This window comes from Lontra canadensis, unplaced genomic scaffold (assembly GCF_010015895.1).
Source record: "Lontra canadensis isolate GAN:19392208 unplaced genomic scaffold, GSC_riverotter_1.0 scaffold114, whole genome shotgun sequence".
Taxonomy (NCBI): domain Eukaryota; kingdom Metazoa; phylum Chordata; class Mammalia; order Carnivora; family Mustelidae; genus Lontra; species Lontra canadensis.
Window position 1 is genome coordinate 3,016,418 of NW_022631108.1, and position 19,889 is coordinate 3,036,306.

The 19,889-nt window shown below is 35.6% G+C and overlaps 1 protein-coding gene across 4 annotated transcripts in view; it reads right to left on the minus strand.

The window, feature by feature from the left end:
• BRWD3 (bromodomain and WD repeat domain containing 3) overlaps positions 1-19,889 on the minus strand; it is a 208,281-nt gene that overhangs the window by 134,976 nt on the left and 53,416 nt on the right. For all 4 annotated transcript variants that reach the window (XM_032840637.1, XM_032840638.1, XM_032840636.1 and 1 more), the window contains exons 7-11: positions 18,822-18,982; positions 15,776-15,997; positions 11,638-11,738; positions 10,042-10,112; positions 8,770-8,870 (exon numbers count right to left, since the gene is read on the minus strand). In XM_032840637.1, coding sequence (XP_032696528.1) covers positions 8,770-8,870; positions 10,042-10,112; positions 11,638-11,738; positions 15,776-15,997; positions 18,822-18,982 — 656 coding nt within the window. The remainder of the gene's footprint in view (positions 1-8,769; positions 8,871-10,041; positions 10,113-11,637; positions 11,739-15,775; positions 15,998-18,821; positions 18,983-19,889) is intronic.

Here is a 19,889-nt window from a genome sequence, read left to right on the forward strand (position 1 = left end):
CACCTCACACCACACAGAATGGCAAAAATTGACAAGGCAAGAAACAACAAATGTTGGAGGGATTGTGGAGAAAGGGGAATCCTCTTACTCTGTTGGTGGGAATGAAAGCTGGTACAGCCACTTTGGAAAACAGTATGGAGGTTCCTCAAGGTGTTAAAAATAGAGGTACCTTACAACCCAGCAACTGCACTACTGGGTATTTACTCCAAAGATAGACATGTAGTGAAAAGAAAGGACACATGCACCCCAATGTTCATAGCAGCAATGTCCAGAATAGCCAAACTGTGGAAAGAGTTGAAATGCCATTCAACAGACAAATGGATAAAGGAGATGTGGTCCATGTATACAATGGAATATTACTCAGCCATCAGAAAGGATGAATACCCAGCTTTTGCATCAACGTGGATGGAACTGGAGGAGATTACGCTGACTAAAATAAGTCAAGCAGAGAAAGTCAATTATCATATAGTTTCACTTACCCGTGGAACATAAGGAATAGCATGGAGGACATTAGAAGGAAGGGAAAAATGAAGGAAGGGGGGAATCAGGAGGGAGACAAACCATGAAAGACTATGGACTCCAGGAAACAAACAGAGTTTTAGAGGGCAGGGGTGTGAAGGGATGGTTTAGCCCGCTGATGGGTACTAAGGAGGGCATGTATTGCATGGAACACTGGGTGTTATACACAAACAATGAATCATGGAACACTGCATCAAAAACTAATAATGTAGTGTATGGTGGCTAACATAAATAAACAAATAAGTAAATAAATAAAAATGCACGGTAATCCAGGGCAAAAAAAAAAAGACACTATAAAATGACTAACAAGAGACAAAGAAGGACACTATATAATAATAAAGGAGAAAATCCAAGAAGAAGATATAACAATTATAAGGATTTATGCACCTAACATAGCTGCACACAAATATATAAAACAGTTAATAACAAATATGAAGGAATTAATTGATAATAATACAATTATAGTATAGGATTTTATCACCCCACTTTGGTTAATGTACAGATTATCTGAACAGAAATGCAAGAGGGAAACAATGGCTTTAAATGACACACTGGAACACATGATCTTAACAGATATATTCAAAACATTCCTTCCTAAAACAGCAAAATATACATGCTTTTCAAGTATACATGGAATATTATCCAGAAGAGATCACATATTATCCCACAAAACACCCTCAACAAATTAAACAATATGAAATTCATACCATTCATCTTTTCTGACCAGAATACTATGAAACTAGAAGTCCATTACAATAAAAAATCTGGAAAGAGTACAATAAATGGAGATTAAATAACATGTTAACAATGATAGGTCAACCAGGAAACAAAGGAAGAGATTTAAAAATACATGGAAGTAGATAAAAATGAAAATACAACAGTACAAAATCCCTGGCACAGCAACAGCGATTGTAAAAGGAAAGTTTGTGGCAATATAGGCCTTCTTGAAGAAGCAAGAGAAAACCCAAATAAACAACCTAACATTACACCTAAAGGAGCTAGAAAAAGCAGGACAAACTATACGTAAAGCCAGTAGAAAGAAGGCAATAAAAAGGGTAGAGCAGTAATAAATGACAGAGATACTAAATCAAACAACTGAACAGATCAATAAAACATGGAACTTGGTTTCTTGAAAAAAATTAATAAAACTGATAAACTTCTAGCCAGACTCAAGAAAAAATGAGAAAGGACTCCAATAAATAAAATCCCATATGAAAAAGGAGAAATAACCAATACCACAGAAATACAAAGAATTATAAGAGAATATAATGAAAAACAATATGCCAACATATTGAACAACATGTAAGAAATGGATAAATTCTATAAATGTATTACCAAACTGAAACACGCAGAAACATACATTTTTTAAGATCTTATTTATTTATTTATTTTATTTGACAGAGAGAGAGACAGCGAGAGACAGAGAGAGAGAGAGAGAGAAAACGAGTAAGCAGAAGGAGCAGCAGAGGAAGAGGGAAAACCAGGCTCTCCACTGAGTAAGGAGCTCGATGTGAGCCTCGATCCCAAGACCCCAGGATCATGACCTGAGCCAAAGGCAGACACCCAACGACTGAGCTACCCAGGTGCCCCAAGAAACATAAAATTTGAACAGACCAATAACCAGCAAAGAAAATGAGTTAGTAATTAAAAAAACTCCCAACCACAAAAGTCTAGTACCAAAAGGCTTTACAGGTGAATTATACCAAATACTTAAAGAAGAGTTAATACCTCTTCTTCTCCAACAATTCCAAGGAAAACTTCCCAATTCATTCTATGAGGCAATCATTACCCTGATACCAAAACCAGATAAAAGACAGCCCTAAAAACAAATGACAGGCTGATCCCTGATGAATGGAGATGCAGAAATATTCACCAAAATGCTAGTAAATGAAATTCATCAATACATTAATAAAATCATTTAACAAGATAAAGTGGAATTTATTCCTTGGTTGGAAGGGTTGTTCAATATTTGCAAATAAATCAACGTGATACATCATATAAATAAGAGAAAAGATAATAAACATGTGTTGAACATATGTTGAACGGTCAACAAATGCAGAAAAAAGCTTTTGACAAAGTACAGCATCCATGATAAAAACCCTCAACTAAGTAGGTTTAGAGGGGAACATACCTCAACATGATGAAGGCCATATACAGAAAAACAGACAGCTAACATCATCGTCAATGTGGTACAACTGAGAGCTTTTCCTCTACATTCAGAAACAAGATAGGGATTGTCTATTCTCACCACTGTTAACATAGTACAGGAAGTCCTAATCACAGCAATCAAACACAAAGAAATAAAAGGCATCCAAATCGGTAAGAAGAAATCAAATTTTCACCATTTCCAGTTGTCATGATACTCTATATAAAAAAACCCCAAAGACACCACCAAAACACTGCTAGAACTGATAAATTTAGTTAAGTTGCAGGATACAAAATCAACATAATCTGTTGCATTACTATACATTAATGATAAAGCAGCAGAAAGAGAAATTAAGGATTCAATCCAACTTATAATCGCACAAGAAATAATAAGATATATAGGAATAAACCTAAATAAAGAAGTAAAAGACCTAGACTGTGGAAAGTATAAAAAACACTGATGAAAGAAACTGAGGATCATAGAAATAGAAGACATTTCATGCTCAAGGATCAGAACGAATATTGTTAAAATGTCTATTCCACCCAATGTAATCTACACATTTACTGCAATCTCTATAAAAATACCACCAGCATTTTTCAGAGTTAGAACAAACAATCCAAAACTTTGTAGGGAAACACAAAATACCTTGAATAACCAATGCAATCCTGAAAAAAGAAAAGCAAAGCTGGAGGCATCACAATTCTGGACTTCACATTATATTACAAAGCTATGGTGATCAGAACAGTATGGGAGTAGTACAAAAATGGACACATATATTAACAGAAAAGAATAGGAATCCCAGAAATGAACCCACAAATATATGGCAAATTAATCTAGAAATATAGGAAGGGTCGCCTGAGTGGCTCAGTGGGTTAATATCTGCATTTGGCTCAGGTCATGATCTCAGGGTCTTGGGATCAAGTCCCACATCTGACTCCCTGCTCAGCAAGGAGCCTGCTTCCCCACTCTCTGCCTGCTGCTCTGCCTACTTGTTATATCTCTCTCTGTGTCAAATGAATAAATAAAATCTTTAAAAAAAAACAGGAGGGGCGCCTGGGTGGCTCAGTGGGTTAAAGCCTCTGCCTTCGGCTCAGGTCATGATCCCAGGGTCCTGGGATCGAGCCCCGCATCGGGCTCTCTGCTCAGCAGGGAGCCTGCTTCCTCCTCTGTCTCTCTGCCTACTTGTGATCTCTGTCTGTCAAATAAATAAATAAAATCTTAAAAAAAAAAAAAACAGGAAAGAATATCTAACAGGAAAAAGAGAGTCTCTCCAACAAATGGTGTTAGGAAAACTGGATAGCCACATGCAAAAGGAAGAAACTGTACCACTTTCTTACACTGCACACAAAAATAAATTCAAAATGGATGAAAGACCTAAATGTGAGACAGGAAACCATCAAAAATCCTAAAAAAAACAGAGGCAGTAATCTCTTTGACTCAGCCATAACAACTTCTTTCTAGATATATCTCCTGAGGCAAGGGAAACAAAAGCAAAAATAAACTACTGGGGGCACATCAAAATAAAAAGTGTTTACACAATGAAGGAAACAATCAACAAAACTAAAAGACAACCTAAGCAATGGGAGAAGATATTTGCAAAGGACATATCTGATAAAAGGTTAGTATCCAAAATATATAAGGAACTTATAAAACTCAACACCCAGAAATCAAATAATCCAGTTAAAAAATGGACAGAAGAAATAAACAGTTTTCCAAAAAAAGACATACAGATGGCCCACAGACACATGAATAGATGTTCAACATCACTTACTCTCTGGGAAATTCAGATCAAAACTACAAAGAGATATCACCTCATACTGGCAAGAATGACTAAAATCAACAACACAAGAAACGAAAGGTGTTGGTGAGGATATGAAGAAAGGAGAACCATCTTGCACTCTTGGTAGGAATGCAAACTGGGTACAGCCACTCTGGAAAATAGTATGGTGGTTCCTCAAAAAGTTAAAAGTCAAACTACCCTATGATCCAGCAATTCCAATACCGGGTAATTACCCAAAGAATACAAAAACACTAATTCAGAGGGATATATGAATCCCTATTTTTACAGCAGCATTTTTTTACAATAGCCAAGACACATGCAGCAACACACATGTGCACCAATTGATGGATAAAGAAGAATACAGACAATGGGATATTATTCAGTTTTTAAAAAGAATGCAATCTTGTCATTTGCAATGACATGGATGGAGCTACAGAGTATAATGCTAAGTGAAATGGCAGTCAGAGAAAGACAAATACCATATGTTTTCATGTACCCGTGGAATTTAAGAAGCAAAAGAAAGGAGCAAAGGGAAAGAAAGAGACAAATCAAGAAACAGACTCTTACTTACAGAGAACAAACTGATGGTTACCAGAGGAGTTTTGGGGGAATGGGGTAAATAGGTGATGGGGATTAAAGAGGGTACTTTCCATGATGAGCACCAGGTGATGTATGGAATTGTTGAATCACTATATTTTCCAGCTGAAACTAATAAAACACTGTTAAGCAACAAAATTTAAAACTAAAAAAAAAAAGATTTAATAAATAAAACTTTTCATTTTGTGTATCTCTGTACCAATTACTATATAATTTTATCAATTTTATTGTTCTGAACTTCATATTAGCTTTATATGTGTTTAATCCCCTATCTTTAATACATGCTTGTCTTTTTCAGTGAGATATTTTACTTTGATACAATTTCTTATTACTAGTTAATTTCTTTTCTTTTCAGAAGAAATTTATCTCCTTAACATTTTTTTTAGATTTAATTTTTTTTTCAGTGTTCCAAAATTCATTGTTTATGCACCATACCCAGTGGTCCTTGCAATACATGCCCTCCATAATACCCACTACCAGGCTCTCCCCACCCCCAAAACCTTCAGTTTGTTTCTCGGAGTCCATAGTCTCTCATGGTTTGTCTCCCCTCTGATTCCCCCCAACTCACTTCTACATAACATTTCTTATACAACTGTTTTAATAACAAGTTCATTTAGTTTTTGCTTGTCTGGAAACTATTTATCTCCCCTTAAATTCTGAATAATATTACCTTGGTTGAATTCTTGGTTGGACATTTTTTTTTTCCTTTTCAGCACCTTCAATACACCATGTCATACCATGCCACTCCCTTTTGACCTACAAAGTTTCCACTGAAAAATCAGCTGATGGGCTTATGGGGGCCCTTTTAATGCAACAAGTCATTTATCTCCGGCTGCTCTTAAGATTCTCTTTAATCTTTAACATTTTAATTTGAATGTTCTTTAATGTGGATCTCTTTTTTTTCTTATTTGGAACTCTGTGGGCTCCCTGGAACTGAGTATCTGTTTCCTTCCCTACGTTAGGGAAATTTTTAGCCATTATTTATTGAAATAAGTTTTCTACCTTTTTGTTTTTCCTTCTGTCTTCATTTGGGACTCCCTATAATACAGATGTTATTCTGCTAGATGTTGTCCAGTATGTACCTTAAACTATCTTAATTTTTCTATTTTTTCCCCTTTTCCTGTTCTTGGTACTTCTGGTGTCTTGTCTTCCAGGTTGCTCATCTGTTCTATTTTGTTTATTCTGCCACTGAACCCTCGAGGTATATTTACCACTTCACTTAGTGTATTCTTCAGCTTTGTGACTTCTCTTTGTTACTTTCTTGTGGTTTGTATCTCTCTGTTGAAGTTTTCACTGTGTTCATCCATTCCTCTCCTGAGTTTGGTAAGCATATTTATGACCATTACTTTGAATTCTTTATCAGGTAGATTACTGATCTCCACTTCATTCAGGTCTTTTTCTGAGGTTTTCTCATTCTTTCATCAGGAACATATACCTGTCTGCTCATTTTGCTTGACTCCATTTTTGTTTCTATGTGTTAAGTAAAATAGTTACCTTTCCTCTTTAAAAAAAATTTAATTATAACTAACACACAATGTTATATTAATCTCAGGTGTACAACATAGTGATTTGATAAGTTTATACATTATACTATGTTCACCAGAAGTGTAGCTACCATCTGTCACCATATACTGCTATTAAAATATGACTGACTACATCCCTTATTTGGTAATTTTTACCCCATGATTTATTTATCCCATAACTGAAAAACTGTATCTCTCACCCTCTTCACCCATTTTACCAATTACACTACTTCCCTCCTGGATGGCAATCACAAGCTTCTTCTCTGCATTTATGGGTCTGCTTCTGCTTTCTGTTCATTTGTTTTACTTTTTAGATTACACATATAAATGAAATTATATAGTGTGATCTTGCATTGGAGATAAACCTTATCAGTTCAGCCATGGCCTAGCTTATGGTTGTTTCTCATACCCCTGAGATTGTCTCTAAGTAGCACAATTTGTTCTTGATAGGTCTCAGTTGTTGAAGGTATGCCAAGACCTGTCACTGTTCCAAAGGAAGGGATCTCAGACAGTGCCTAGTTTCAGGCTAATTTTAAGACAGATTATCAGGCAATATATTCTTAAGATATGCAAATATGTAGTCTTTGGATCCACAATCATAAATCCTGTTGACTTCCAGACCAATCCCAGAGGTGTCCCTGTGCAATAGTTGCTAAAATCGTAGATGTAGACGTGTGTATAACCTCCTTTCTGTGAGGTATCAGTGAGCTACGATGATGTCAAGATGATGCCAAGTGAGGGTTCCAATATAGTGAATACCCCTGCCCATGTTCCCTGAGAGCCTTTCTGTAGCCTCTGGATGTGTGAGCTGCCCCCATGACAAAAAAAAAGGGAATTTTTTCATATCAAGAATGAGGGTGTGTTTTAGTCTTCTAGTTGTGCAGTGCCCTGGGTATGGTAGCCTGTCAAGAACTGTCTCTCTAACTTCTTCAAACACATTGGGTCCAGAAACAATATCCTGGGCCACTAGAGCCAGGTGATCAAGGGGTGTCCTGTGTGGGGTGTACATGCCCACCAACTATGGCAGGCAGGCTGTGAATGTGGTAGGGGGGTGGGGTACTCAGCCCACCTGGCTGTGGTAGGATAGGCCACAGCTGCAGAATGCATGGGTAGGGTGCTCCCATTGAAGCTAGCAGACTTAAAGACTTAAAGGAGGGGTTCCACAACAGTGCCCATCTACACCATGACCAACAAGGGAGAAGAATCCAAAAATGGTGCCCACTTCTGCCCCTGGAGAGAGTCCCAAGAGGTTCTTGCTTCTCCAGCAGATGCTTTAAGAATAGCAAATGAGTCTCCTTCACATAGAGTCTAGTTGCCTTGCAAACTGTTTTTGAGCTGGGTCCCATGGCAAGTGAGTCTGTGCAGGACCCTTTAAGAGTATATTTTTCATTCCCTACAATTCTCCTAGAAGTAAGCCCCACTGGTTCTCAGAGCCAGATGCTTTGGGGGCTTATTTCTCCAGTGCAGGTCCCAAGGGTTGGGGTGTCTGATGTGGGACATAGATACCTTGCTACTCAAGAACAAGTTCCATATCATGAGATCACACCCAACTGTGGATTGCTGCTCCTGAGGTGGAGTTTTTTTGAAGGACCACATCTCTACCTCTTATACCCATCTCAATGTGGCCCATTTATGCTTTGTTGTAGAGCCACTGTTTACCTAGCTTTCGGGTCCTTTTCAGAGGGAATTGGCCCATATATAGCTACAGATTTGTTGTGTTCATAGAAGGAGGTAGTTTCAGGATCCTTCTAGGCCACCATTTTTCAATGTGTCTTTTAAAAAGTATGTAGATTGTAAATGCATAAGAACCACTGATCGGTCATATTTGAGCATCACAAATACATGCTACTAAAGAGAATATGGTTTATTTATTAAAAAATAAAAAGTATGTAATTTTAAAGTAACAAACAGTTCACATAATTAATTGAATACAGCAGGCTCAAAGAGCATTTTCATTAACTGTTACTATAATATGTGTTTTCTTCCTTTCTATGTAATCAAATAGAACTTATTTTATATACTACAGCCATACTAAATCCAGAATTTCACACTGATCTTCATTACTACCGAGATATCTTACCATGTAGATTTCAGCACCAATATATATTAATTAAGGTACAGATTAGAAAAGAAGAAATAAAACCAACTTTCCAGAGATATTAAAAAAGAAAGCAACATACTTAAGTTTCTCATTTTGCTCTTACCGTATGTGATTCTAATTCAGCAATTTTCTCAGGGGTCTCAGAACCCAAATAATATATTCTAATCACATGGTCAGTGCTACCTGTTGTAATGAACATACCACCTGGAAGATTAAAAAACAAACAAGCAAACATTACACCAAGGAACTTTAAAAAACCTTTTAATTGCCTTCTTAGTTATATGCTACCTTATATTAATAAGACGTTATCTTCTTATCATTAAAGATAGGTTATCTTCTAATCATTAAAGACATGTAAAATTTCAGACAAAAATAGTTGAAATTCAAGAGAGATATTTAAAGGACAACTATACCATTCACTCAACAAAAACCCAACAACTATACACTAAATACAGGCCTTTGAATAATACACATTAAAGGTCAGAGCCTTGAGGAATTATTTATAATTTATGCAAAATACTAACGCTCAAAAATTTTTTATAAAATGACCTATAGCTAGAGTTCTCTTTACAGTGGCTATAATGGTGTAATCTAAAAACTCAACCACTTTGGGGATTATGAAAAAATTCTAGAGATGGAAGGTGGTTAATATATCAAAAACATTGTGAATATACTTAATGTCACAAAACTACTCACCTAAAAATAGTTATTAAAATAGTAAATTTTAGGGGCACCTGGGTGGTTTTGTCAGTTGAGTGTGCCACTCTTGGTTTCAGCTCAGGTCATGATCTGCAGTCCTGACATTGAGCCCTACATCCATGCTCAGCATGGAGTTTGCCTGAGAGTCTCTTCCTCTGTCCCTCCCCCAACTCAAGTGCTCATGGGTGCATGTGTGCACTCTCTCTCTCTTTGTCTCAAATAAATAAATATTTTTTTTTAAATAGTAAATTTTATGTTAAATTTACCATAATGAAAGAAAAGGTCAACTAGCATATAATTCTTAGCAGTAGAAAAGCAACCTTTACACACTGTAAAAGTGACTTCTATATGGAACTATAGTATATATTTTCTGAAACATCAGGTCAGGATTTTAATGTTGAACTGTGTGTGTATGGGGGGGAGAGCTGTACTTTTTACCAACCAAATTCTGATTTATATAAAAACATATTAGAAAAATTTTAAAAAAAACCTTTAAAAGCTATTACATGTTAGTTAAAATCCACAAAGGTCCATCTACTATATCATATGGTTCACATTTGGGGTATGTTTCTATTAAGAAACATATACCTTTTTCTCCACAAAATTAAACATATATCTTTTACAACTGGATCATTTAATATTTTGGGTACTTGAAACTTTCAATTTTTACACATACCAGAACTGAAAGACGAGCAAGATATCTGAACTCCAGGTCTGGATCTCTCAGTAAATTTCACTGGGCGATCTCTAAGGGAAAAGTTAAGATATTTGTATTTTCTATCATGTTCATTTAACATACAAGAATCTTTGCACACTGCTAGATATTGACAGATTTAACATCAGCATTATAAAAAACATAACTGAAGTAGTCAGTACTATTCCCATCATTTGGGTTAAAAATACATTAAACCTTGCTAATATACTTTAAGATACCAGTATTATTATTATAACTTTACAAGTTACCACATAACTTATTACCATTAAGAAGTTCAAAGTCTTCTTTTTTTTAATTTTTTATTTCTTTTCAGCATAACAGTATTCATTGTTTTTGCACCACACCCAGTGCTCCATGCAATACGTGCCCTCACTAATACCCACCACCTGGTTCCCCCAACCTCTCACCCCCCCACTTCTTCAAACCCTTCAGATTGTTTTTCAGAGTCCATAGTCTCTCATGGTTCACCTCCCCTTCCAATTTCCCTCAACTCCCTTCTCTACATCTCCCCTTGTCCTCCATGTTATTTGTTATGCTCCACAAATAAGTGAAACCATATGATAATTGACTCTCTCTGCTTGACTTATTTCACTCAGCATAATCTCTTCCAGTCCCGTACATGTTGATACAAAAGATGGGTATTCATCCTTTCTGATGGAGGCATAATACTCCATAGTGTATATGGACTACATCTTCCTTATCCATTCGTCCGTTGAAGGGCATCTTGGTTCTTTCCACAGTTTGGCAACCCTGGCCATTGCTGCTATAAACATTGGGGTACAGATGGCCCTTCTTTTCACCACATCTGTATCTTCGGGGTAAACACCCAGTAGTGCAATTGCAGGGTCATAGGGAAGCTCTATTTTTAATTTCTTGAGGAATCTCCACACTGTTCTCCAAAGTGGCTGCACCAACTTGCATTCCCACCAACAGTGTAAGAGGGTTCCCCTTTCTCCACATCCTCTCCAACACATGTTGTTTCCTGTCTTGCTAATTTTGGCCATTCTAACTGGTGTAAGGTGGTATCTCAATGTGGTTTTAATATGAATCTCCCTGATGGCTAGTGATGATGAACATTTTTTCATGTGTCTGATAGCCATTTGTATGTCTTCATTGGAGAAGTGTCTGTTTATGTCTTCTGCCCATTTTTTGACATGATTATCTGTTTTGTGTGTGTTGAGTTTGAGGAGTTCTTTATAGATCCTGGATATCAACCTTTTGTCTGTACTGTCATTTGCAAATATCTTCTATTTGCAAATGAGAGTACAGACAAAAGTTCAAAGTCTTCTTACCAGAATAATAAATGATACAAATACTCTTTACAAAAATTTAGTGTATAAGTTAAATAATCTCTTCAACACTAGTTTCATAAGAATTTTATTCTAAAATCTCTAACATCTAATTGAAGTAGGTATACATATATTTTCTATATTTATACACATGTATACATATATTTGTATACTTAAATACATGGACTATTAAGAATTTCTCAAGGTAATAAAGAAAAATAAACATGATTGATTTTGTACAAAATTTCTAATCCAATTCTAAACTTACCTAAACTTCATTGTTTTTACATGCCATTGCCAGAAACAGATTGTTCCATCAGCACCAGTAGAAGTGAGGTATCTGGTTGTGCCTTTAGTTGATGGACAAAACTTAAAAAAAAAAAAAAAAGGAAATCTAATTCAAATAGAAAGCTTTCATGTTCAAATTTATTTTAAACACAGCATGTTCTAAAATTATAATCATTTAAAAAATAATTTAAATAAATTCAATCAAGAATTTCACTTTCAGGAAATCAGTTAAATTTCCTAGATTAATGGATACCTTAAAAAATTTGAAAATATCAAGAAACTGTAGAAAAAAAAGTCAGTCAACAAATTTAGGATTAAATATATTAGTCTTAAAAATAATTACTTTTAGGGGTCCCTGGGTGGCTCAATCAATAGAGCATGCAACTCTTGATCTCAGGGTTATGAATGTAGAGATTACCTAAAAATAAAATCTCAAATAACTATTTTAAAGTACTAAATATCACACTTTAAGATTACTATTTCATCACTTCTAATGGAGAAAAAAAATCACAAGGTGGTTACTAGGTAAAACATTATAAATCTGCTAAATATATGTTTAACAGCAATGATTGTGGAATTTTTATAGCTTTTATGACCACAGCACCAGAAACCATTCTAAAATCAATGCTTAGGAAGTTACTATCTAAATATTTTGGTATTAATGCTTAACTTTAAATTCCAGCTTCAATGACATATGATATAAATTTTGTCCTTTTTAAATTTAAATCATTTTCATTTGTTATAATAGAATAAGTGGAATGGTCAAATCACTATATCATTGTGGGAAAAACAGATTAAAAAATATACTTAAGTTGCCAATTTAAAGGATGACTAATACCCTAGATGAAACATGAACAGCCTTATCATATAGGATTCTCAAGCTCTGACTCTCAGTATTTTATACATCCTCAGAAAAGAATCACATATAAGGGAAGAGCCATTGGGCTCCTGATTCCTGAGATACAGGAAAAAGCTGAAAATCAAACCAGGGTCTCTGCATGCCATGCATTTTAAAAATCCCAAATACAGATAATCAACACCACTAAGATAAATATTAAGAATCAAGATACATAGGATTTGAATAAATTTTGACCACAAATCTGAAGAAAATGATCACTACAGATTAGAAGTCATTTATACAGTTTTCTTGACTGGAGACACATAACTTCTTAAAGACTAGAGTTTAAATAAAAAATTATCAATTAATGTTATCCATTAATAATTGATAATATAGTAAAGAAACCAGTACTCAGGTAGCATGCCTACACTTTCCTTTCTGAGATAGAGAAGCTTGCATTGGAAAACTCAATCCACAATTTATAGGCAGAGTCTGCAAGCTACAGCCCACAGGCCAATTCCAGCTTGCTGCGTATTTCTGTAAATGAAGTTTTACTGGAACAAATTCACCTTACACTGCCTATGGTTGCTTTTGCACTGGAATGCAGAGTTAAAGTAGGTGTGACAGAGACCATATGGCCTGCAAATCCTAAAATATTTACCTATCTGATCTGTAAATTTGCTGATCCCTGATTTATACAAATGATATAAATATAAAACTCTATAATTTTATTAAGTCTGAAGAAACACTAGAACCTTTATTATCACCATTATATTTAAATAAATTCATCAGTCACAAAGGGGCATCTGGCCCATTAATGTAGTCTAATTGAATTGTTTTTAAATAATAAATCGTGTTAGAGATTATAAAACATTTGTATTTGTATTTCTTAATTTAAATTAATATATCATTATTGAAGAAAATTTAGTAAATACAGAAAACAATAAAAGGTACTTATAATCCTACCATGCAGAGGCAACCACTATTGAAATCATACCATTATATCTCAATTTTGCTTACAAAAAAGAATCTGGAAAGATAAACACCATGATGTTAAGAGAGACAGTTAATTAGTCCAGAATAAGTAACACATATAGAATGCTAAATAAAATTAAGAGGAGATAAAGAGTGCTGGTACAAGGAACAACTTAAAATTTTAGAATGGTGAAATGGTCAGAGAAAGTCTCCCTGAGAAAGACAATTTGCACAAGGTGGTTAGAAAGGGAAGGAATAAGCCATGTGACTATGCAAGGAAGAGCCATTCCACCTCCATGAAACAGAAAAAGCAAAGGCAGCAGTGTAGATAGAGTGGTCTAAAAAAGCAGAGAGGTAGCAGCTAAAGCAGAACAGAAATGGGAAACGAGTAGTAGACAATGAGTTCAAAGAGAGAAAGGGGTTGAGAATATAGGCCTTACAATGTGGGTCATTTAGACTTCCACTTAAATCTGAATTTGGAAGCTACTGAAGTTTCTGAGTACCAGTGACATGATTTAACTTACATTTAAAAAATTACTCAGCTTGCTATGCAGAGGTTAGACTGGGGCAAGAAAGAGGGAAGGGAAGAAGCAGGAAGATCAGTTAGATGTCTGTCTCAATAATCTAGGTTACCAGTGATAATGGTTTGAAATGGAATAGTAATCATTAAGGTCATGATAATTTGTCAGATTCTGGATATATTCTGAGGGTAGAGCCAACATGATATGCTAACAAGTTAGATATGAGATATAAGAGAAAGAAAAAAAGTCAGGGATGACTACTCTGAGCAACTGAAAGGAAAAAATTGCCATATGTTGAGTTGAAGAAAGCTCTTGGAAAAGTAGATTTGAGGAAGAAGACAGAAGTTCAATTTTGAATATGTTGAGTATGAGATTCATGACATTTATGTGATGGTACCAAGTAGGTATTTGAATATATAAGTATGGAATGAAAAGAAAGGTCCCAAAATAAAAATATAAGTTTGAAAATCATCAGCCTACAGATAAACCTAAAGCCATGAAACTTAATGAGATCACTAAGAGAAAGAATGTGATAGAGATCCATGGATCTTTAGGGAGTTCCCACGTATAAATGAAATTAGATAGAAAGTAGAAAATCAAACTATGAAGGAGCCAAACAGTATCATAAACATTTTTCAATATAAGCAGTTATTTTTTTATGTTATATGAGAGTCGCTGCCAAATTCCAGAAATAATCTGTCAGATAAGTTGGTAGAAATACAAATAACTAAATAATCACCTAAAACAAAGTCCATGAAATAATTTCCATTGATCAAAAATTTGATACAAAATTTTTAAAATCTAATATACATTAAACCTAATTCATGAGGCACCTGGGTGGCTCAGTCGGTTAAGCAGCTGCCTTCAGCTCAGTTCATGATCCCCGAGTCCTGAGATCAAGCCCCAGGTTGGGCTCCCTGCTCAGCAGAGAGCCTGCTTCTCCCTCTCCTTCTGCCTGGCACTCTGCCTACTTGTGTGCGCTCTCTTTATCAATTAAATAAATAAAATCTTAAAAAAAAATCTTTCTAACTCCTCATAAACAGGTGATATTAAATTAAATAACACACAAAAATTAATGGACATACTTTCTTTTGACTGAAGAACAAAGAAAAGTAAATGGGAGTAATTATCTCATCCACAAAAGTAGTCTCCTTGACCACAGTATAAAATACAGTTTCAGGATTCCCTTTTGCTCTCAACACAAAGAAGAGAACAAGTTCAACTTAGTTTTCTTAAATAAAAGGTTTTTTTGGAGGTATCCAGGATTTTCACTATCAACATTTAGTAAAAACACTCTGTGAACAAGAATTGAAGTCAATGCATTTTATATCAAACATCAAGCTGAAACAGGAAATCACTGAAACGAAGAATAAAATTTTCTTTAACATTAAACCATACACATACAATCTGACTGACAAACATCTTGCATTAAATATTAACACAAAGTATGCCAATATTCAAATTAGAACCTGTTTGCAACTTAACAGGTATCAGTGTTGCTTCCTTACAGTATTTATAAGTCTTCTCCCTTCTTCAAAAATACTAGTCAGATAAATGTCTTGCATTATATTTGGAAAACTTATTCAGTGATTTTTGAATTATCTCTAAAACAATAAATTTATATGAAAAAGGAATTTAAAAAATACCAGAGAAAGGTAGGGCAAAGCCCTTAGAGATCACTTTTCTGTTGCCATTCTTTATAATAATATCCACACAAAATAACAAAAACTGAGAGAATTTTCATCCTCATTGCATAGGTAGTGATACCTTTTCATTTTTCTTACCTGTATGGAAGTAATAGAAGCTGAATGTCCCTGAAGGACTGCAACTGGTGCACAAGTTCGAAGACACCACACTCTTACTACCTTATCACAGCTGCCTGCAGCAATAAGAGTGTTTTCATAGTTAACAGCCATATCAGAAATTTCAGCAGAGTGCCCTCGGAGTGTAGCAAGGAGACGTCCATCATCCGTTGCCCAAATTTTCACCAAACAGTCATCTGAACCCTATAGTAACACAGAAGGACAGATTCCCAATGAAGCAAAAATTTGCACCACCACCCCCCTTCCTGGAAAAAAAAGCCAAAATGACAAAGGGAGGATTTTTTTTAAGATTTTATGTATTTATTTGACAGAGAGAGAGAGAAAGAGATCACACATAGGCAGAGAGAGAAGCAGAGACAGAGGGAAGCAGGCTCCCTGCTGAGCAGAGAGCTGAATGTGGGGCTCCATCCCAGGACCCTGACATCATGACCTGAGTGAAGGCAGAGGCTTAACCCACTGAGCCACCCAGGTTCCCCAAAGGGAGGATTTTTATTAAGTTACTTCTAAGCCTTTACTTTCTAATCTCCTCTGCCCATATAATATGGATACAGGAAGAAATATAAATGATCTCCAAATGACAGCACTGACAAAGCATTATGTAAACTGATGAAATTTGTGAAGAACTCCCCAAAACTACCAATCCTGACAACTCAAAACATTTAAAACTCACTTTAAGTGATTTGGCATTAAATATATCTGCCATTATTTCTTTTTTTTAAGATTTTATTTATTTATTTGACAGAGAGAGAGAGATCACAAGTAGGCAGAGAGGCAGGTGGCGGGGATGGGGGGGGGGGAAGCAGGCTCCCCACTGAGCAGAGAGCCCGATGTGGGGCTCGATCCCAGGATACTGGGATCGTGACCTGAGCCAAAGGCAGAGGCTTAACCCAGTGAGCCACCCAGGCACCCCTGCCATTATTTCTTTCCTTATGCCTGACAGACTTTTATCATGATTCCTTGAATATTTTTCTACAAATATTTAAAAATTTAGCCTAAACTCTACATGCATTTCTCAATAACTTGAGTCCTTGTTAATAAACTCTGCTGAAAATGTTAAGTTGAACTTCCTATTGATAATTTCAAAAGAGCTTTAAAAATAGTAAAAAGCAATTCTACTCCAATGTAGTAAATAAGTTAGTTCATAATTATTGGTTTATAAAAAGATAACGGTACACCTGGGTGGCACAGCCAGTTAAATGTCAGACTTCAACTCAGGTCATGATCCCAGGGCCCTGAGATCTAGCCCAGAGCCCCAGTCAGAGCCCCAGGTCAGGCTCCCTGCTCAGCCGGAAGTCTGCTTCTCCCTCTGCCCCCACCCCCACCACCCCTACTCATGCTCTCTTTCCCTCTCTCTCTCAAATAAATGAATAAAACCTTTAAAAAATAAAAAGATAGCAATTGTCATTCTCGTCATGATCATTAACATCCAAATACTTAGGTGATGCATTTGGAGTTATGAAAATGTCAATGGAAGAGTCTTTAACGAACTCCAAGGAGTCATAATTTCCCAAAATGCAAACTATTTCATTTACCATAGCACAGAAAGTTAAAAAGAAAATTATGACACTAAATACATTTCTATGTTAACTTACTACTAAAATAGTGAGACTAAAACCCTTCTTAGAAATATTAGCATGCTACAATTTTGTACTCAAAAGCCCACGATATTATCTGGTTAATAAAATGCTAAGCGAAGTCAGTCAGTCAGAGAAAGACAAATACCATAACAAAACAAATGAGCAAAGGGGAAAAAAAGGAGAGAGAGAGGCAAACCAAGAAAGACTCTTAACTATAGAGAACAAACCTATGGTTACCAGAGGGGAGGCAGGTGTGGGGAAGAGGTAAAATACATGACCAGGATTAAGGAGTGTGCTTGCTGTGATGAGCACCAGGTGATGTATGGAAGCGCTGAATCGATATATCGTACACCTGAAACTAATATTACACTGTATGGAAACTAACTGGAATTTAAATAAAACTTTAAAAACCCAGATTTAAGGATGCCTGGGTGTTTCAGTTGGTCGAGCATCCAAGTCTTGATCTCAGTTCAAGTCTTGATCTCAGTTCAGGTCTTAATCTCAGGATCATGAGTTCAAACCCCATGTGCAAATTTTTTTAAAAAATTAGTATTGGGGCACTTGGGTGGCTCAGTCAGTTAAGCATCTACCTTTGGCTCAGGTCATGATCTCAGGGTCCTGGAATTGAGCCCAGAGATGGGGTCCCTACTCAGGCAGGAGTATGCTTCTCCCTCTGACCCTTCCACCTGGCTCTCTCTCCCAGAAAAATAGATGAAATCTTAAAAAAAATTATTAGTACTGAAATAAAAGAAAGATATACACAATAAATGTAATTTTGGTTACAAACTGTGTATGGAGTACAATTACTCAACCATAAGAATGACATAATCATTTTAATTAAGCAGAATAGGTACCAATTACACTAAGTGACAAATGCAAAATGCATTTTAATAAATGTTTGCTAAAATGAAATAGAATGGAGTAGATAAATTTGTTTCACACAAATTAACCTCTAGAATATAAGGCCTTCTTAAGATTTAATTTTTTAAATTAGATTTCCCAAAACATAGAGGACATTATAGTTCACCCATTTATATAGAATGAGAAAAGATTTTCAATTTCTTTTTTTAAGTTACATATTTCTTCCCTTTTTTTAGATTTTACTTAAATTCAAATTAGTTAACATATAATTTATTATTAGTTTCAGAGGTAGAATTTGGCGATTCACCAGTTGCATATAACACCCAGTGCTCACTATATCAAGATCCCTCCTTAATGTCCCTCATCCAATTATCCATCTCCCACCCACCTCCCCTCCAGCAACGCTGTTTGTAAATTCATCTTTTTACTCATCTTTGTACTCATCTTTCCTTGCATTCATGTGTCTAAGAAGGATGAATTGCTTACAAAGTATAATTCAATACCATGAAGCCTACTTTCAACTGTAGTAAATCACAAACATGCTACAGTATCATTAATTTTAAACTCACTGTAAAAATTCTTCTCCCACTTCGGTCAAATGCTACACAGTAGACAGATGACAAGTGCCCCAGAATTCTCTTATGCATCTTAATGTGCTGGTAAGCAGATGAAGGGAAAATATGGCTGAAGCGACTGCATCCAGTTAATTGCCGGGCAGAGGTGATATTCACTGAAAAACAGAATAGAAGATTCCTTCTTAAAACTTAAAAGCAAAACGTAATTCATAAAGTCAAATCATAAGTATTAAGATGAGGTAAAATAGGGTACACACACTATAGCAATTTTACCCTGTGAAAAGCCTAAATTCCATTATACATTTAATGATTTTATGAATTCAAGTTTACTACCACAAACCACTACGAATACTCTTTTAAATCCCGTAAGTCTGTTTCTGTTTGCCTTACTATGGGTTCTCAAGTACATTCTTGTTTTACCTTTCTTGGTAAAATACAGTCAAAGACACTGTCACTTTAAATATATAGGTAAATCTTACCATAACATAAAGAAATTTTAGAATAGAGACTATATTTGATTAAATAAATACATTTTAAAAGTTACATAGGTAACTGTATGAACTCCTATCCTACCTCCTCAAACCTATTCACTTCATATGCAGCTACACAGCTATCTCTAAACTTTCAAGAGTAATAGACTTACACAGTGGGACGCCTGGGTGACTCAGTCAGTTAAGCATCTGCCTTTGGCTCAAGTTATGATCCCAGGGTCCCAGGACGGAGTCCTGCATTGGGCACCCTGCTCAGTGAGGAGCCTACTTCTCCCTCTGCCTGCTCTGCCTGCTGCTCCCACCGCTTGTGCTCTCTTTCTGACAAATAAATACATAAAATCTTAAAAAAAAAAAAAACAGACTTATACAGTGAAAAAAGAAAGGAAGCTATGATAATACATTAAGTTTTCAGTAACAAACAATCCTTTCTAAGTTTGTTTATAGGTTCTCCATTTTTTGGTTTCTGAAACAGTAGACTCTCCACTAGTTACCAATAAATTTTTGAAACTGCATCTCCTATATAATGTCATCATAGTTCTTTTTGTTTGTTGTTTTGCCTTATTAATTTCCT